General features: G+C 37.0%; 1 protein-coding gene across 7 annotated transcripts in view; it reads left to right on the top strand.

Annotated features, from left to right (window-relative positions):
• cdh24b (cadherin 24, type 2b) overlaps positions 1-22139 on the top strand; it is a 267633-nt gene that overhangs the window by 200991 nt on the left and 44503 nt on the right. For all 7 annotated transcript variants that reach the window (XR_015477390.1, XR_015477389.1, XM_087238461.1 and 4 more), the window contains 1 exon segment: positions 8336-8517. Coding sequence is in view for 5 of the 7 variants with exons in the window: in XM_087238461.1 (XP_087094587.1) it covers positions 8336-8517 (182 nt within the window). In the remaining 2 variants the exon portion in view is untranslated.

Raw genomic sequence — 22139 nt, forward strand, 5'->3', positions numbered from 1 at the left:
CATTCAGGATCCAGATGCTGTAGTTACGACGTCTATCATGAGAGACTAACTAGCTGATCAGCAGGGTGGTGAGGGGACAAGGAAACTCTGACACAAGATGAGTTGCTTTGCTCTTTGGCAATTCCCTCTCCCCATCCCTCACTTTACACCCTGCCTCCAAAAGTGCCCCAGTGATGGACGTCTTTAAAGGATGCAGATTTTATTCTACCTAATTTTCAACCAGCGCTTGAGCTTTAGCCAGCTAGACATTTTTTTAATGACTCCCCCATCTCAGAGGTCTCATTTCTACAGCAACATAAAGCCTCGTCCACAGATAAGAGCCCTTATTTTCTCATTCTTTTTTGTCTCCTGACTGCTACTTTCTTTTAGCATCGCCTTTGCATTTCCAGTCGCCTCTGTTTATAATCGCTACATCTTTGAATCAAGCTGCTTTCCCCTCATTTACAAACAATACAGTCCTCGGCATCTATTCATCCGTCCAGAACTCTTTGTACCATTTAACTGTGTTCCTTTTCAAAATCCATCTTTTGCCTGCCCACATGCAGTCTTGCCCACACGGAGTCTCACTCATCGCGCTTGGTGGACCTGAGGTAATTGCGTTCCATGTTATTTACTGAGCTGAACCTGCATTCATCCACAGACCTGCTAATTAACTCCATCTGCCTATCATTGAAAAGCTTTAAATACTCTCCTCTTAATCTCCCATTGGGCGCTGAGTCATACCGGCCAATCCCGGCTCTTTCCCTGTGAAGCCCGGCCCCATCGGAGAGGCTTTTAATGAATGAAAATAATAAAAGAAGTCGAGTTTCTTATTGCAGAGAGTAAAGGTGGTGCATTGAAGTGAGTTGGAGCACTCGGCTTGCTCCTTCTGAACACAATTACAGTGACCCAGTGGGGAGTGCTGTATCTCTAAGTCACAGAACATTGATCTCGTCCCTTCATGCTGTTTGATTGGCCGGCTGAAGCTGCTTCAGAAAAAAAGATGGTCATCCATCCGTTTTTTTTTTCTTCTGTTCTTCTTTATGTGGGGATTTATGATTTATGAGGTGACGGGTAGCTGCCATTGAGGGAATGTGTGAGTCTTGATTCATAGAAAATAATACATGATTTAGGCCTTATCTCAATTCTAGTCCTTACCCCTACCGCTTGGTTCTTGCGTTTATGTGAAGGGGTTTTCCCAGTTCTCCTTGCACTGTAAAAAATTCTGGGTTCCACACAAGCAATTTGTTCTTATGTACTTCACTTATTTGTACAAAATGAAGAAATTAAGTTAACCTATTAATTTTCACAAATTTAAGTGCATTGAACATTAAACAATGAAGTTGTCCCAAGACCAAAACCCTCTAAAATTGTGTTGTTTCAGCTCATTTTAAATGAGTTTAAATAAACTGATTGTGGTTTAGATGTGTAGGGATAGGGGGAAGTGCCATATAGCCCTTCAAAATAAAAGTCATTAATAATGGTTTTTACTCTAAACAAGTACCTGATTTATTATATTCAACTCATAATGTGTTACTGTCATGATCTTCAAAGAAAAGATTTTTAAAAAATCGCTAAATTTACCTAAAGGTGGTTTGTCTTAATAATCACTGCAAAACATACTTGAAGGCCACCTATGATGAAAATCATCTTTTGTAAGCTGTTTGGACAAAACTGTGTGCAGGTTGACAGTCATTGATATAAAGACAATAGGTCTCTTTTTTAAATTTCCTGACATTAAAATAGGTTCCAAATTCCTCCTATTTTGAGGCCCACCGCAATATGATGTAGGAGTGTGGTTTCCCCACTCACTGAATTGATTGACAGCCATGTATTAACATGTCTGCGTAGTAATGCGTGTAATCATATCAACAAGACAGGACGTACACAAAGCAACTGGGATTAAAAGATCTGTTCAGCTCTCTGTGATCATCTGCACCTCAATAATGAGTTTTACAAGTTTAAAAGTTTATAAAGCAGTGCATGTTTGTAATGAAATACAGCAATTTTACTGTTGTTACTTTATCACCACAGCCGTGTATCAGTACAATTATAAATAAAGATGATTCAATCCTGCTTTACGTTAAGGTTATGTTGACGTTAAATCAGGTTTATTTTGTTTATTAACATAACAGATATCCATACAGCAGTGGATATTACCGTGTATCCTGTCATGTTTACTGTGCAAAAACAGTGCAAAGATAAATGAGACTGTCAAATACATCTGGTGGCAACGAATTAGCTTTTTACTTCTGGTAAAATGCAAGTATGCACATCCGTCTTTCTCAGATATTATTGTTGCACAGTTTGTGCTGAATACAACAGTACATGTTGTCCAGTACTATGAAATAGGTAGCTGAAATAAGCACAAATGTCAGGGCATGTCAAAACATCTTAGCGGCCCCAAAACCACCTCAGACCCCTAAGAGTAAATGCACACTATAGTTTTGTGCTTCTTGCAACATAATCCAGCAGTCGTAACAGGGACACACAAGGAAACCTTGAGACTCGTGTGAATTTCTGTTGAAAATGAATGGTGTTTGTCCATACACCTCCCAACAACAAAACAACAAAGCAAGCAAGTAATCTTTTAAACATGCTTGCAACTTTTGGAATCCTCAAATTGCTGCCACGGATGACATGACATATGAGTTAGCGATGATATATGATGACATTAGATGATTAGATTAGATCCAACTTTATTGTCATTACACATATACAATGACAAGGCAACGGAATGCAGTTTATTTCTAACCAGGAGTAAGCAAGTGCAGGATATAGGTATAAGTTATAAAGTGCAATTATAGAGAAACTATGGACTATGTACTATGAACATTATATACAGATTGTATTAGCTATGAACAGAGGTTAACAATAGATGACTTTATGTACAGTATGTAGTGGGTTAACATTTGTTATGAGATTTTTCATTCTTACCCATTCCCAATCAGCTTTATTTCAAGGACCAAGGGGAAGGCATAGGATTAGGGGTATGATATAGAATTGGGATTGTGTCATAGAGGATAGATCACCATGTCCTCCCTGAAATATTAAGTTAAAGATGCAAATATAATTTAAATTTTATTGCATGCATATTGTGTCTTAAGGTGTGTTCATACTTGGTAAGTTTGATTAATACTGTGGTACTTCACGATGGATGTCCGGTGCTCTTCAGTCTCCTGGGGCTAGACTGGAGATCTGCACAGAAAGTTTGGCCTGGGGAGAAATGATCATGCCCAATTGAGCCTGGTTTCTCTCAAGGTTTTTTTCTCTTCACTTTCGTCAACTGGTGAAGTTTTGTTCCTTGCCACTGTCGCCACTGGCTTGCTTGGTTTGGGACTTGTGGAGCTGTGCATAGATGGATTTGCTCTTTAGTGTTTGGACTTAGCAGTGAAGTTTAAACTAAACTGAACTGAACTTAACTGAACTTAAACTCTGAACACTGCACTGACACTGTTTTAGTTTGCTAGAACTTCTATGTAAAGCTGCTTTGACACAGTCTACATTGTAAAAGCGCTAATGGTGTGATTGCTCTGGATGGATACAAAAAGACGGGAGAAAGAGCTAAGAATGGAAGTGAGGACCACAGTACGCGAAAGAGGACCGCAAACAGAGAGTGGTTGAATGAGTTGGTTCTGGTTGAACATGATGAGTTGTAAATGCCAAAAAGCGAGTGGCTGCAAAAGTGTGCCGGTAGTGAACGAGTCCAGTAAAAAGTGACTGCTGTTAAGAGTGCGTGGAGTGCAGTTGGCTGAGAGTGGTGGGGTTAACAGAGTTGTGCAGTTTCCTCAACAAAAGGAGCTGAGTGACGTCGCTCTACATAGACATGGGCTGTAAGGTTATTTCCCTCTAGTTCACCGGCATCTGGTACTATACACTTTCACAATAAGTAAGAAAACCAAATACACTAGCATACCAGCATCGTTGACGGGTTGACTGACGAGCGATGCGTTTCCAGCTGTTGACTTTTTCCATACCGCACCCACTCCTTAAATGAACTAATAATGAGCACATACATTCATTGCATAGACCCATTTAGTGAACTGGTGTTTATAGTTTTTGTGTATTTTGTTTGTTATCTTTAGTACAGTTGTAGTCGGTGGCTTACAGCTGTCTGGGTTTTTAAGAGTTCAAACCTAGCTGATGATTGATAATAAAAGCTTGTTTGGCATGCTGTCCTGGGAGAGAGCCCTTAGCTTATGAGATCCTCGAGTCCTGGGCTCTCTCCAGTTTGCAGGGCGGGAGGGGAGTTTGAGATCAGGTTGATCTCAATAACCTCTCTAACGGCTTATTTCTAGCTAGTGACGAATATGGATGACTAAGGAGAGGTGTAATCGCTGAGAGCTTGACTGTGGTATCCATTTTGTGTGTTCAATTTACTTAGGGTGTGTTTTTTGAATTGTGGAATAAACCAAAGAACCCGGGGAAAACCCACGCGAGCACAGGGAGAACAAGCGAAACTCTGCACAGAAACGTTGTCTGGTTTAATAGGGACTTAAAACCAGAGGCAATCTTGCTATGAGGCAACAGTGCTAATTACTGGGCCGCCTTGTTGCCCATCTGAAAGGGAGGGAAAGTAGCGGTGGGTGGGGGGTTCTTTAAAACGTAGATAATAAAATAAGAAAACTCTATAAAACTCTATAAAAGCTGGATAATCGATAATGAGCTGATGCTGGAACTGCTGAGAAAAATCCTAAGCACGTGATCCTCTTGAAATTTGGTTATAAATAAACTTCACAAAGTTAAATTTGTAATATTGACGGATTTCTTCTGTTTGGCACCCGAACAAAAAAGTAAAATATTACCCACCTGGAGTTCAGGATAGGGCCACTGTTACAGGGGTATATTTAAAATTATTTATTTATAAGAAATTAGTACTTCATTCAGAAAAAGTGATTGTAAACCTTGTACATTTTACAGCCTTTTTTAAACAGCAAATCATAACAATTTCTGAATGATCTTGTGACACTGAAAACTAAATGCCTTTTGCAAAGTCAGCTTTGGTTTCACAGAAATAAAATCTATTAAAATAGAAAAATTATTCAACGTTTTCAAACTTTTGAACAGTGTGTTCTTTGAGGCATTTCTGCCCACTTGGCGTCTTGTCTTTTATTGAAGTGCATGACCTTGAGCACGCAATGATGTGTGCGTCTGTGTTTGGCTTCCTGTTGTGCCAAATCCTTAAATCCCAATGCAAACAGCTCTCCTCGATTTTGCCTCAAGTGTGGCGAATCGCAGACATCTTCTAACGTTTTCTAAGTAGAGGTGCATGCTTTTTGCTTGACAGAAGTGAGAGAGCATTTTAAAGTCTGCGCAATGACACGGTGGACACTCTGTAGACGAATCCTCAAACACTTGTTGTGCTGGAGACTTTTTCCCCCCATCAGCCACCTCTCCTTCATCAAAGAACAGCAGGACTTCGACAACATGCCAGTCTGAGCTGAAATTCAAAGCCTGTCAGATGCAGAACTGATGCACACTACTGAGGGAGTGATTTGAAAGGCTGCTGCTACATTTCTGCAAATTTGGGTGCTGTTTGTTGATGTAGTGAGATGGTGATGAGCTTTGACTTTCATCTCGGGCTGTTGTTTTGTGGTGTCACATACAAGGTGTCTAATGGAGACGTACGGTGTAATGTCCCGGGTTGTGACGTTTGAAACAAATGCTCACTATATATGTAACTTAGATGGAAGCTGATATGCTTTAGACCATCAGTCTTCTTTATCTCTCCTTACTTCATGACTTTCCTCAGGATATAAACGTAACAATAAAACTCAAACACTACTTGCTCATGTCTTCTGACTTTGTCTGAAATGCTGATGCTTATCTGTGGGATAAGTTTTTTTTATGCAATATTTGTCATGGCAGCATGGTGGCTTAGTGGTTAGCACTGTCGCCTCACAGCAAAAAGGTCACTGGTTTGAGTCCCAGCTGGGCCAGTTGGAATTTCTGTGTGGAGTTTGCATGTTCGCCCTATGTTCGTTTGGGTTTCCTCCTGGTGCTCCGGTTTCCCCCACAGTCCAAACACATGCGCTATAGGTGAATCCAATAAAATAAACTGGCAATAATGTTAGAGTGTGTGTTTGTGTGAATGAGTGTATGGGTGTTTTCCAATACTGTGCTGCAGCTGGTAGGGCATCCACTGCAAAAAACATATACTGGAATAGTTATATAATATTAAATAATATTCCGCTGTGGTGACCCCTGATAAATAGGGGACTAAGCTATAGGTCTTAAACTGGAATCCTGCAGGGCCACAGCTCTGCATGGTTTTGCTCCAACCCTAATCAAACACAGCTGATCCAACTAATCAAGGTGTTCAATACTACTAAAGTCTATTAAGCAGGTGTGAGTTGGAGGTGGTTGGAGTTAAAATCTACAGAGCTGTGGCCCTCCAGGAATTAAGTTTGAGACCCTTGGACAAAGCCGAAAGAAAATGAATGAATGAATGAACAATATTTGTCAGTTTTACTGTTACTGAAATACTGTCTACTTTTATGTGACAAAATTAGCATTGTTTGTTGATGTTGAAGTGCAAATTTAAAGAAGTATTTATATAAAAACAGCTTTTCATTTACTTAACCACAGTTCATCCAAGATGTTGAATTCTTTGGTAGGAGATTTAGACAGATTTCCATCTGAATAAAATGCAAGTCAAATATGTCAGTCTACAAAAAATCAAAAAACAAAAATAAATCACATACTACAGGCATCGCTAAATTAATAAATAAAAAAATAAAAAAAATCTACTTAAAATTGTATGGTTACTTTTTTTAACTTAAAAAACTTTCACTTTTTTTTTTAGTTGACTCAAGTTTTACCCCAAGTACTGTACACTAGTTTACTCAATTTAAGTAGAGTCAACTTAAAAAAAGCTGTGCAACAAGTTGCCTTACAGTCTTAAGTTAAAGTTTAACTTAAGAGTCAATGTTTTTTTACAGTGTATCTGTGGGTCCTGATGATATGTTGAGGTCTTATGAATAGGCATGGGATGGGATAAGTGTTTTCAAGGTATACCGTGGTTTGGAAAAAAGTCAAATATTTAAAGCCGCCAATTTTTTTTAATTTACTTTTTTATATTTTTTTATTTATTTATTTTTTTGCCATATCTGTGTGGAGTTTGCATGTTTTCCCCGTGTATGTGTGGGTTTCCTACAGGCGTTGCGGTTTCCCCCACAAGTCTGAAAACCTGGTATAGGTGAATTGGGTAGGCTAAATTTTCCGTAGTCTATGTGTGTGAAGGAGTGTGTATGAATGTTTCCCAGTGATGGGTTGCAGCTGGAAGGGCGTCCGCTGAGTAAAACATATGCTGGATAAGTAGGCGGTTTAATTAGTAAAGGGACCAAGCCAAAAAGAAAATGAATGAATGAATGAAGACAGCAGAAATCAGTGATTCATTTGAATTATTTAGCCTGGCATGTTTACTGCTCCAAAATATTTTAAAAGTTTTTCAAAATAAAATATTTTGTATTCAAAGAGGACAAAGTTTTAGTTTTTTACCCAGACAATTTTATCCCAGGTTATACCATTAGAATCTTATACCGGCCCATGCTTACTGTTGAAACAAAACAATCAGTCTGTACTAGAAATGGAATCATTTGAAGCCATGGAAAGTCATTTAATTTTGCTTCTATTTGTTTTGTTTTTTTTTACTTTCAACGTGCCCAAAGGCATTGACTTGCATTTTATGAGATAGTTACAGCAAAAAAAAAAAAGTCTTTAATGTTCTAGTTACCAAAAAAGGGACATGTTGAATGGCCTGAGGGTGAGTAAATCAACAGCATTTTTATTTTTTGTTGCGTAAACTATCCCTTTAAGGCAAAATATTTAACAAATCAACATAAAACAAGTGAAAACTGCCCTTTCATGTAAAATGTAGCTCAAAAACCATCTTTTTCTGTCTTTCACATACCTTAGTTCAGGCTCGATAGTTTACGTTAACAAATATGTGATGCAGAAGTTATTTTTTAAATGTCTGTTGTGTGTACGTACTGTATCTGATTAATCTCATATGAATAAGATGCATTTGGGTAAGTTAATTAACACACTAGTAAAGGGCTTCAGTTTAGCAATAGCAGTGTGATTATATTGTTCGGCTGCATTTTGCTCAGCTCATATTCAAAATGATTAAGTATAATTACATTATGTGAAACAATCATATTCATTTTAGAGGTTTTTATTAGATTAACACTGGATGCGAATCATTAGTCTGAAAGAAAAGTTGTGGTTGATATAAAGAGAAATGGGAGATGCTTCAGTGTAAAATCAGATTGTTATGATGTATGAGGATGCTTAATAATTGATTCTCTGATTCCGTTTCTCTTTTCTCTTGTCCAAATCTTCCTCCCTTACCCAGGTTCCTGGCTGTTCTCTGTGTCTGAGTTGGCAGTGCCAGGGGCGGAGGTGGGTCGAATCTCAGCAACAGATGCTGACTTGGGTGAGAACGCCAAACTGGAGTACACCATCCTAGATGGAGAGTCAGGAGACACCTTTAACATCTCTGGAGCCAACCAGGAGGCCGTGATTATTCTGAACAAGGTAGGAGAAAAGTCCAGGGAACTTACAGTGTGAGAAAGATAGAAAAAACACATGAAAAGTCTAATTCTTTTTTTAAAGCCAGGCTTATGGTATATTGATTTCTAGCCTGGTTTATGATGGATGCATTTCTGGACTGATTTATGACAGTTGAATTTCTAGCCTGATTTGTGCAGATATATTTAGATGCTATTGGCTAAAAGATGTACTGTTCAGTTTTAGGCTCTTCATAATGTGTTTCAGACTGTTGGAAAGGAAACCTCCAGAATATACTTTTTTTTCAATTTGCATGTGTTTATTTTATTTATTTTTATTCTTACAATACATATTTTATAAGTTGTTTTCTCAAAGGGAGACTTTTTCTTGTGTCTTCACTTCAGTAGCACATACAGTACACAAAAACTTTACAGCATTATTCCTATCGGGATTCTGACAGTTTTTGCAGAGGTGTTTGTTCTTATAACATTTGCTTCATTTTAGACAACATCTTACTCCTAAAAACACAAGAAATGTGTTTTTCTGGCTGTTGACAGTGTTTTCCGATTTATGGAGTGATAAAAAGGGTTCTTTAGAATGTCCTTCGTAAAAGTGTTTTCCTTTGTGTCAACTGAATAAAACATTTTGAACTTAAGAACAGACTTGAAAGTTTAGATTTATGTTCAGGTAATGAGTGAAGTTTACATATAAACTAATTTCAAGAGGATCACGTGCTTATGATTGACCACGGCGGGTCCCACATTAGTTAACACATGATACGCCAATCAGATGAATTCAAATATGTATAAATCGCCAGATTTCCTTAGCCATCTTTGTCTTGAAGAATCCCCCCATCCACCTCTACTTATTCCCCTATTTCTTAACTAAATAGGGGGAAGCTATCGATACCTACCTGAGCTCATACTCCCATTTCACCAGACGAAAAGAGAGGGAGCCCTGGGTTAGAGGATCTCAGAAAGCGAGCCAAACTTCCTCTTACTTATAATAATAATAATAATAATAATAATAATAATAATAATAATAATAATAATAATAATAATAATACTGTTGCCAATTTGCGATGAAAATCCTACATGACGGTAATAGTTTGATTTAGGTATTCACATGTCTGCACTGAACTTCAATAATGCGATTAGAATCGACATAGTCCACGTCTTAATTTGATTTTTTTTTTAGTTCGATTATGACCTTAATTGGATCAAATTAATCAAAAATCGCTGTTTACATGCTAGAATATTAATCAGAGTATTGTCTTAATCGTATTAAAATTGGATTATTGGTGTAAATAGTGTTTAAAGCAACCATATTTAGTCATGAAATCTCAAGAATGCTTGATGAACATGCAAGAATCAATGAGGTTTACTCTTGTCTGCCACAAAGTATGTTAAAACTTCTACTAGAACCATTGAGGTTTGTTCTCTCATTTCAAACGTGGTTGAGCTTCTGCTTATGTTTGTTGATGAGCATTCAGAAACCAAAATTAAATCTGTTCATCATATGAAGCAATTGTGTCAAATTTTTTGGTCAACAGGCTTAATCAAGAACCACAAACCTCTCAGATGTAACTTATATATATATATATATATTTTTTTTTTTTTCTGAAGATGAACTGAAACACAAAAAAAACGATGTGAGAATGAGCAAATGATGGCAATTTTCATTTTGTGGTTGAACTCATGCATTTAAATTCTGGATTTAAAAAGATATTTTTAGGTAGTATCCCATAAATCCAGAAAAATCCATGAAGATATCAGAAATAAATAATTAACCACATTTGATTTTAGTGGTTTCATCCATATCTATTAGTTGAGTAAATGTTATGTAGCTTTTATACACAAACAAACATTGATCACCAATCAATGTTTACAGCAATTAGAATTTTAAGCATGCTTGATTGACATGGAACAACCAATGAGGTTTACTCTTTAGTGTCACAAAGTACGTCAAAACTTCAGCTAGAACCACTGAGGTTTGTTCTCGCATTTCAAACATGTGGTTGAGCTTCTATTTATGTTTGTTGATGAACATTTAGAAGCTCAAATTAAATCTGTTCATCATATAAAGCAATTGTGTCTCATTCTTTTGGTGAACAGACTTAATGGACAATCATAAATCTCTCAGATTTAATTAAAAACATCTTCATTTGTCTTCTAAAGACATCTAAAAATGATGTGACAATAAACAAATTCTGGATTTTATTTTATCTTTGCTGCATCTGTTTTAGGCAGTTTCCCCGAAAAAATTCATTTGAATTATGTGGACAGAAACTCGGCTGCTGGCAGCTAAATATGGCTACAGCAGTGAAGGTTGTCGACCAGCATGCTCTTTCTGTTTAAAGCAGACTGACCGAGAAGTCTTGCTGGCTAAGCTAGTTAAGAAGTCTGGTGGGAACTGCAACACAATAGCGGTGACCTGCAACCAAAAACCCAATGCAAGCTGGTAACCATCTACTCCAGTCTTTTCAGCAGGGAAAAGTGTGTGTGTGTGTGTGTGTGTGTGTGTGTGTGTGTGTGTGTGTGTGTGTGTGTGTGTGTGTGTGTGTGTGTGTGTGTGTGTGTGTGTGTGTGTGTGTGTGTGTGTGTGTGTGTGGGCATGGTTTGTTGGAAGGTAGGCAGAGATCAAAGGACGCCTCATAGAGCAGATGATGTCCACATGTAGGAGGGGCAGGTTACTCATTCTGCCAGGTGTCGTGAGGAAATCTGCTCCAGCTATAGAAAAAAAAGCCTCCACAAAAGGCCCAAACGAGTGTTGGTGATATATAGGCGATGTTAGTCAATGTTGAATCAGCCCCATCGCAGTCTGTGCAGGCTCTGTGTGTGCGTGAGACGCTGATCAGACAGGCTGCGAAATAAAAGAGCGTGATTTATGCTGACATGCCGTGTGGTGTGTGCCACGCGCAGAAGCCCCCCATGAGACCACACTCATCTCTGAGAGCCTGTTTCTTCACTGGCAAAGATTCTGACTGTCACTGTTCGCCTCAGGACATCTCCACATCATCACCTGCATTGGCAGAGGATGCATTAGTGAATTAAAGCCATAGTTCACTCAAAAATTACCATTCTGTCATTGTTTACTCACACTTGTGTCATTACAGATTTATATGCTGCCTTTTGTTTTGTGTAGGACTCAAAGTAAGAATCTCTTGTCATACAGTGACACTTCATAGTCACCAGGGGCTGTCAAGCTTGAAACGGCTTCAAAAAGACCTTAAAAGTGGTCTGTAGGACTCATGCATCGTATTGCACAGAGGTTTCATAGGTTTGTGGAAAGAACAGAAACAAACGTAACTGTTATTTGCAGATAATTACAGAAAGAGACTCAAAATATCTTCCCGTGTCTGATTGCGAGGGTGTATGTAATTCTGAGTTGGATTATTTATAAGAAAGCTGTCACTCCGATCCATACCTAGCATGTTGCTTCCTTCGCCTACGTGCATACGAGTGACTACGAGATAGTCAAAACAGCGCATCGCTTATGTTTCCATCACCTGGAAATGTAGATTTTAACAAGTAATACATGATTATGTACACACACACACACACACACACACACACACACACACACACACACACACACACACACACACACACACACACACACACACACACACACACACACACATTCAAAGTTAATTTTAATACTTTGATTATACAAGCTGACAATAAACATCCAGAGGCCATCAACACTACAGTGAGTACCATTTAGTTTCTCTCGACAACAAAACAAAATAAAAAAAATTAATGCAGAGGAAATGTTGAGAAAAGAGTAGTGAAGAAAGCAACTGATTGTGATATAGATGCGCTTGAACAAGCTTTGCATATTAACAGCATCATTTTGACAGATGGTCAAGGTGCTCCAGGATTGGACAGCCCAGTCACCAGAAATGAACATTATTGAGCATGTCTGGGGTAGGATGAAGGAGGAAGCATTGGAAATAAATCCAAAGGCTCTTGATTAATTCTGGGAGTCCTGCAAGAATGCTTTCTTTGACATCCCAGATGACTTGGTTGATTAATAAGTTATTAGAGTTATTGCAGAGATGTATGGATGCAGTCCTCCAAGATCATAGGAGTCATACACAATATTAATTCTTTTTCCACAGCACCATGACAATATATTCTATACTGTATATTATTTCTGTTAAGTGACAAGACTTTTGTCTAATCAAAGTTAGACCTTACTGTCCTATTTAAATAAAAAAATCAAGGCATGATTATATTTTATTTTGGTAAAATAAGCATTCTTTCATATCAGCCACCTCTGATAGCGAATGATCAACTAGATTTCAAGTTATTATTTGTTGTTCCTAAAATAAAACTTGGATAGGCAACAAGACTTAGCACTTGTAGTAGTCTTCAACAAGACAACTACTACTCAGGTAGTGTAATATGACCTGATTTTTTTTTTGTTTTACTGTAGGACAGTTGCAATATTTGGCCTTATTTTAAAGTTGCAATGTAAAAAAAACTTTATATTTCTGTAAAGATATACAATGCTTTAAATGCACATACAGAAATGTGAACGGTGCAGTATTTTGGCTGTAATTGACTTACTGTACATCAAGTTACTAGTGAATTGCTGCTAGTACGTTACTGTAGATTCTACAGGAAATTATTAACAGTTTGTGTTAGAATATGTCACAGGGTTTTTATTTTCTTTGCAAAAACATCCTGACCTGAGTCCTCTGCATAAAAATCAATCTTTAGGCTTTAATAGACCAGGCTTTAATAGACAACCTAGGAACTCAGGAAATGTATTGTTTGTTGAAAACTGTTCACACATAGGCAATAAAAATGAGTAATGCATAAAATATGTATCTTTGCAAAAGCCATACTGTTACATTTTTTTTTTTTTTATGTAAACACAGTGGAATGCATTAATATAAAACTATAATACAAAACTGTTTATTGACATAATCTTTTTTTTACCACTTTACATGCAAATCAGTTACCCAGCAAAGCACCTATTGTTGACTGATACTTTTGAATAAAAAAATTAAGTTGAATAGATTTCTGTGGATTTATTACTTAGCATTTTTTCAGTTTTTTTTTTTTTTTTTTACTGAAAAAGTTAGTTTCAGAAAATATGTAAAAGAGAGTACACATACTTTGCTATACTATTTTAATATTTACAGCAGCAAGGTGGTGCAGTAGGTAGCACAAACGCCTTACAGAAAGAAGGTTGCTGGTTCAAGCCCCGGCTGGATTATTAAGGATACTAATCCAAAAAGAAATATCCATGTAGGTTCTTTATGTGTCTGGCTTTTTGACTTAAAACAGGCTTCAAATTACATGAGACTTAGCGAAGGGCCATTCACAATTGTTTAACTATTTGAGTTCAAATTCTCATGTTTGAAGGGAAAAGAAGGAGGGAACCAATGAACTTTTGAAAAAGTTGAATTATGGACCCTTTTCACAAGACTGTTGACACATTTAATGGTCATCATGATCTGCTGAAATCCTTGACATTTTTTAATATATTGATTTTAAAAAGAGGTATAAACATTTAAATGCATTTATAAATGTATTATTACATCTTTGCTTCAAATTACAAAAGAAACAAATTACCGCTTATGCAAGGTGTTTCTTATGCAGCGTCTATGGGGCTGAGAGTAAATTTGATGTTATTCTCTCTTCTGTCCATTGATATCAGTCTCACACAATTGTTTTACTTTTTTTGAAAGTCTTGATAACATCATTGTGGAGTTTTTTTCGATAATTTCAGCAAATAGGATTGTTAAAAATGATTTGTTGTACTCTCTCATTCATTGCGCTCTAAGTTTACCCAACTATGATGACTTCTGCTGCTGACAAACCCTGAAATGTGAAAAAGGTCTAAGGATCTAAACAAATATGCAACTTAGGGTTAGTAACCCATTACACACAGTTCAGTCAATCCCTGCCAGCAGAACCAGTAAACATATATAAAAAACAGCATGAGTTAAACAGTGTGATCTGCTTTGTTGATACCCATGCGGAAAAAAAAAATTGCATAGGGTTGCATTAAAGTTATAGTTCACCAAAAAAAATAAAGGGCACCTATGATGAAAATCAACTTTTGTAAGCTGTTGGGAAAGAACTTTCTGTATGTATAGTGTGTCCACTGTCATTTTGGAGTGATATAAAACCAAGTCTCTTTTTTTTTTTTTTTTTTACATTTCCTTTAAAAAGGCACCAAGTTTCTAAATTAACATTTATATTACACGTCCACAGAACATTTTGTTTTGCAAATAAACTGGGATTAAAATATATGTTCCAAATCTCGATGATTTTTATAAGTTTAAAACTTTTTTAAAACAGAGCATGTTTGTAATAAAGAGAGTAAAATCGCTATGTAATTTTTAAGTGATATGATCACCACGGCAGCATGATGTCAGTAAACGCTCATGTGTGTGTGTGTGTGTGTGTGTGTACTGCAAATGGCATTTGTGTGAGACGTATCATTTTAGAAAGTCTTGAATACAAACCAAAAATATATTTGACTAATGAGCTGTATTTCAGCTTCATCCGAGTCTGTCTCTATCACTGACTGCTGTTTATCTGACTTAATGCATGATGAGAAGCAGACATGCATATGGAAATGGTAAGCGGGAGAGGCAGCTTATCTGCATTTAAAACCACAGGCTACAAAAACAGCTTTGTATCCAGACACCAAAATTGGCAGATTGAAATTTTACAGGCATATTCTGGAGACACCAAAGGCCTATCTTACATCTTGTAAAAGGAGTAAAATAGGTGCCCTTGAAAAAACAACTAAAGACTTGGTGGTTACAGGTTTGCAACTTTCTTCAAAATATCTTTTTTGTGTTTAAGAACAAGTGAAGGGTGAAAAAATAATGACAGAATTTACATTTTTATGTGTGAACTATCCCTTTAATGACATAGAGGAGTACTTTCTATGAAATTACTTTTGCAGTGTTTTTTTTAATTATTATTAGTTTTTTCCCAAGCTGATAAATCATTAAAATATCAACAGCCAATAAGAATCTATCCTTCTTTAAAGAGCTTGACCATTTACGTTGCAGATGACAAAACTGCAGCGCAAACAATAGTGTGGAAAGTGGCTCCATAACAATAAAAAGGTGTAAAAAAAAAATAAAAAATAAACAGAAGTGTGAGAAAATGTGCTGTACTTCATAATCTAAATCTCCAAACGTCATGTCAATCAGCATGAATGTGTACTGTTGGGTTTCTAATAAGCCTGCAAAGATTAGCTGGTGTTATACCAGTTTAAAAGGTGAATAATGCTGTTTTTACATCTTGCTTACATTTAACATTTACAAATAATTCTTTGTAACTGGCTTAAATCTTATTTCTCCTCATTTATTAGAGTAATTACAGATTTCTTTATTGATAAATGAGCCGACAGCCTTTAAATGGATCTCCATTTGCAGCTACTGTATATACTGTATATACTGTATATACTGTATATATATATATATATATATATATATATATATATATATATATATATATATATATATATATATATATATATATATATATATATATATATACACACAGTTGAAGTTATTAGCCCCCTTTTGATTTTAATTTTCTTTTTTAAATATTTCCCAAATTATTTTTAACAGAGAAATGAAATTTTCACGGTATGTCTGATAATATTTTTTCTTCTGGACAATGTCTTATTTGTTTTATTATGGCAAGAATAAAAGCAGTTATTAATTATTTAAAAAAAAAACATTTTTGTTACAAAATTATTAGCCCCTTTAAGCAATTTTTTTTTCAATAATTTACAGAGCAAACCATCGTTATACAATAATTTGCCTAATTACCCTGACCTGCCTAGTTAAGCCTTAAAATGTCACTTTAAGCTCTTTAGCAGTGTCTTGAAAAATATCAAGTAAATATTATTTACTGTCATCATGACAAAGATAAATAAATCAGTTATTAGAAATAAGTTTTTAAAACTTTTGTGCTTAGAAATGTGCTGAAACAATCTTCCCTCCATTAAACAGAAATTTGGGAAAAAAATAAACTGGGGTGCTAATAATTCAGGGGGACTAATAATTCTGACTTCAACTATATAATATATATAATATATATATATATATGTTGTGTTTATCTGTACATTCATTGTTTCTTATGAAAGAAATACATTTAAAGCCAATCAGCAGTCATATTTTAAAGAGAATAATCTCCAATAATCAGGTTTCACAGCAATCTCCATGAAATATCAATGTGTGTTTTGAACTCCATATTGCCTGTTACAGTGTAAAGGCTTGAAGCCCTATTTCTGAGCTGATTGTGTGTGTGTTCTGTTCAGATCTGGATCTGTGATCAGACACTGGGAAAAGCCGGCACTGTTTTATTGATGCCAATCCAGCTTGACTCATTTGTGTGTACGTCACATCAACTGTACCAGACCCCTGCCACCGTGCAATTTTGTGCGAATGTGTGTGTGTGTGTGTGTGAATAAAGAGAGCAGGGTTGTCACTGTGACAGGCCTGGCAGGTGTGGGGAAGTAAGTCAGTGTTAAAAAAAGCTTTGGCTGCAGGTGAGCCTGGGAGGGCTTTTAGGCCAGGGATGTGCTACTGTGATAAGGGAAAACTGGAAAGGGGAAACAGACAGAAAGGAGCAGCGAGATTAAACGAGTGGCCAAAGAGAGGAGACGGTATATAGAGAGATACAGAGACATGGAAGTAAGACGTACTCTGGGGAAGACAGTATTAAAGATAAACACCTTAAGTTAGGGGAAAACTACCGCGAAACACGACGTAAAAGAGAGAAATTATCACAGCTATGCAGTGCATTACCTGCATTAATGTTGCTTTTAGCCGAGTTCTGTGAAGTCTTGCACATTTCCTTTTTCTTGTTTTTAATTTTTTATTATAAAACCATACAGTCTATATAAATGAACACTCCTCAGAATTCTAGATTTGACATGCAAAGCTATAAAGCAGGTAACAATTGAAATAGTTTTGTGGAAGGAGAGTGAAAAAGATGGTTTTCATATAGCTTAACTGATTTAAAATGTGCCAGAATGTTGAAGTGTGTGATATAACACTTTAATGTGTTGGTGTTATCACTTCATATATTTTAAACCACGGTGGAAACAAGCTTATAGCTTTTATATGTTTAATATTCTCAACAGATTTCAAATGATATATGAATTTACTGTATGGAAGCTAAACTTGGATACATCATTTTAGGCAACACGGTGGCTTAGTGGTTAGCACTGTCGCCTCACAGCAAGAAGGTCGCTGGTTCGAGGCCCGGCTGGGTCAGTTGGCATTTCTGTGTGGAGTTTGCATGTTCTCCCTCTGTTTGCGTGGGTTTCCATTGGGTGCTCCGGTTTCCCCCATAGTTCAAAGACTTGCGCTATAGGTGATTTAAATAAGTAGAGTAGTAACCATAGTGTATGTGTGTGAATGAGAGTGAATGGGTGTTTTCCAGTACTGGGTTGCAGCTGGAAAAGCATCCGCTATGTAAGACATATGCTAGAGAAATTGGCGGTTCATTCTGTTGTGGTGATGCCTGATAAATTAAGGGAATAAGGCAAAGGAAAACAAATGAATAAACAACTGTCTTTTAATGTGTAGTGTGATAAAAAAAAATTAATCATGACAACTCTGAGATATTTAGTATTGTTATGAATATGTGGCATAGTGTAGATCTGATACACTGCTGCTGCTTTGATTATTCGTGCAGAGTAACGACCAAGATTTGCTACTGCCAGTATATTCACAAACATGCTGTCTAGCGATATATATAACATAACATACATGTAACCCTGTAGCAGATCTGCACACAGGTGGAACTGGGGTGGAGGAGGGTATCCAAAACCTTGCTGCAGATTGCTAGAGCATACAATGCTGAGGTATTTAGATGTTGAGGAGCAAGCTGATTGACTCCAGAGATGTCTCATTTAAATCTCATTTAAAAAGAGCACCCTACAAGAAGACACTTACAACAAAGAGCTTAGAATGACCAAGAGGCGACACTCAATAGAACGTTCCATTGCAACAGCAGCGCCCAGCAACAGCCCCGGATTCCGCCATTTTGGAGTGAAAGTGATCCATTGGATCTCATTACTGTCGCGATGGCAAGCAGCTGATTTGTTTTTTATTTATTTATTTAAAAAGTGCATTAAAGCTGAGATACAACCTGAAAGACGACAATACAACACTTACTATCACAATCATCAGCACTTTTAATAGTTTATTTAACAGACCTATAATATGCTGTTGTTCTATTGGAGTTTTCATTCCAAAATGGCCCTCTAGTGGCTGTTTCCCAAATTATACTAGAGTGTCACCTATTGGTCATTCTAAGCCAGGGGTCACCAATCTCGGTCCTGGAGGGCCGGTGTCCCTGCAAGGTTTAGCTCCAACTTGCCTCAACATACCTGCCTGGATGTTTCAAGTATACCAAGTAAGACCTTGATTAGCTTGTTCAGGTGTGTTTGATTAGGGTTGGAACAAAAATCTGCAGTACACCGGCCCTCCAGGAACAAGTTTGGTGACCACTGTTCTAAGCTCTTTGTTTACAATCCACTCATCCTCTGATCATCTTTAGAAGCATTGTCTGTAAGTTTATTATCTGTTTGTATCTATATTCTATCTCAGATATTATTATTATGAACATAGAAAACTATAGCTCATTTTATGTACATCTTTTTACATAGTTTCACTCTGTTTCAACATACTCAATGTGGCATGGAATAAAGCAGCATTCTCCCACAATCTTACGAGTTGGAAAGAGTTTATCTGTCTGTCTAACTTTGACAAGAGGGACGCCGGAGTGAGGGCAGAACAGTAATGCTCAACATGTTTTCCTTCACGTTATCAATGTTAAAAACAGCTAAATGTCTTTTGTGGAAATGCAATAAAATATTTTGTTTTGATATGTCATTTTTGATGAACACAAATTTCAAAGGATTAAACAAAATATTTGTAACATTATAAATGGCTTTACTGAGATTTTTCATCAGTTTAATCCATCCTTCCTGGATAAAAGTTATGCTAATAAAAGTTAATGGAGTAACCTCATCCCCCATTGCCCAGACAGATTACTTTATTATTACAAACAGCATGCCATTTCTGTTTTTAAATGTATGACAGTATGTCTGGTAAGTTTTTATTTCTCCTAAGGTATTTTAGAATTAACAGCAAAGCAAAGTTGATACTAAAATAAAATAAGAAAAATAAATGATAAAAAACATCATTAAAGACACAGAAAAAATATAATTCTATAATTTTTTGTTCCAAGCATTAATGTCTAGCTCAAAAGAACTATTGACCTCCATTGTATGGTAAAAATATTTTTTTATGTTTCACAGAAAGGTGGCAGTTCATTCCACTGTGGTGACCCCTGATAAATAAAGGAACTAAGCTGAAGGAAAATGAATGAATGAATATAATATCCCTGAAAATATGAAATATCCCTGTAAGTCTTGTGAGCTATGAAACAGCCAGCTCTGAGCAATAAAGTGTTCTTCTGGGGAAGAAAGCTAGAGAGTACTAGAAATAAAGAGCGAAAAGCTTCAGTCTTCTGATGCTTAGTCAAGGAGGAAATGAAAAGCAGGAATTATGGGTAAACAAATGAACTCCTCCCATGTCTCTCCTTGAATTCCTACTTCATCCTCCAATGCACTGACGCTTTATTCGCACAATCATTTCTGAAATTGCTCCAGTGTTACAGTTCTCTCTAATATTCCTGTCAAACCCACACCGAGACGGTTTCCATTGTCCGTCAGGGACTCAGAATTCTGGACAGGACTTTTGGCTGCGCTGTAGGACACAATGATGGATATGAAGAACAAGATAAAGAACAATTACATTGAGGGAGAATGTGCAGGTGGGAGTATCCCAACACAAAGACTGAAGAGGTTAAAAGGGATTTAGGCAGAGAAACCACGCGCAACTAATAGAAAACATGAAAAGATACCACTCTAATAGAATTAGAATAAACAAAGCGTAAAATTAGCACTAAGCTCCCCTTTGGTTTCCGGCCCATTAAACAAAAATAAAAAAAAGCTGCTGAACATTATTTGTCATGTTGGTGTTTGTGTTTACAGCACTCCGCTTTAGTTTGGTCACCTGCCTATCTCCCAACGCCCAACGTCACATCTTGCTTCTTGTTTATTTCGTATCAGAAAAACTGAAGATTTCTTTTGAGACAGAGAGAGGAAGAGATTGTGATACGAAAGTGGTGCAGAGAGAGAGAGAGAGGAAGAGCTCGCCCCAGGGAGGAAAGTGTTTCCAATAGAAGCAATTTCTGTCATCACAATGCCCACCATGACCTCTCAGGATCCCACAGAGCTCAGAGCACGACATGTGCATGCGCACACATACAAACGGCCTCATGTAAAATGTCCATTGAAATGACTGATGAGCATCAGTGCAGCCAAATGCTCCAATGTGGATGCTTAAATGCATAATGCAACCCAAATGTAAAGCTTTGTCAGCATTTACTCAACCTCACAATGTTCTCATCAAACCTGACATTTACTTGTACTTAGAATAGCTCAAAGTCAGCTCTTCTGTTTTCCAGTATGACAGAAAAAAAATCAATAATATTAATGATAATAATAAAAGTGAATTAAATTTGTAAAATTCTATTCAAGGAAACATTAACTCTCCTAACAAAAGTTTAGTTAAAACTCCTCACCACCATCAGTGCAGCCTCCACATGGATGATGTGACAGCAGCCACAGGACAATGGCTCCAGTGCGCTCACCACACACCCATGAGTGGACAGACAGTGATAGATCCAATTCGGTGGATGGAGATGATTGGGAGGCCATGATGGGTAAGGGATGATGGAGGGAATTTGGCCAGAACACCGAGGTTACACCCCTACACTTTTATGAGAAGTGTTATGGGATTTTTAATGACCACAGAAAGTCAGGACCTCGATTTAATGTCTCATCCGAAAGATGGCACTCACTGACAGTACAGTGTCAGTATAAAGAATAAGAACAAAGGTGAATTGCCACTGAGTGGCAACACAAATGATGCCGAATACGCAATGGAATATGCCTCAACTGCGTCTTCCAAACAAGTTTAAAAAATTCAACTTGAGTGGAAAATTTGATTGATGTGAAAAACAAGGAATCTAGAGCAAGATGCATTGCATTTGGTGTGAACCCAGCATAACTGACTTTTTCTCCACCTAACCTAGTTCATTGGAGGATGTTCAGGCCCATTTTGTTAATTGGATCAATCTATTTATTAAAACCATATTCTTAGATTAATTGAAGTATAGTCAAGTACATTGTAAGTACACATACTGAAAAATAACATGCACTGGAAGGTGCCAAAGAAGTTTAGGTGTTAGAAATGTTGTAAAAATCTTGTGTACACTCACTGGCCACTTGATTAGGTACACTTGTAAAACTGCTTGTCAATGCATTGAATCATTAATTTGTAATCAGCCAATCACATGGCAGCAACTCAGTGTCTTTAGCTATATAGACATGGTCAAGACGATCTGCTGCAGTTCAAACTGAGCATCAGAATGAGGAAGAAAGGTGATTTAAGTGACTTAGAACATGGCATGGTTGTTGGTGCCAGACGGGCTGGTCTCAGTATTTCAGAAACTGCTGGTAAACTGGGATTTTCACACACACCCATCTCAAGGGTTTGTACAGAGAATGGTCTGAAA

The sequence above is a fragment of the Danio rerio genome, chromosome 2, assembly GCF_052040795.2.
Source record: "Danio rerio strain M-AB ecotype USA chromosome 2, GRCz13ab, whole genome shotgun sequence".
Taxonomy (NCBI): domain Eukaryota; kingdom Metazoa; phylum Chordata; class Actinopteri; order Cypriniformes; family Danionidae; genus Danio; species Danio rerio.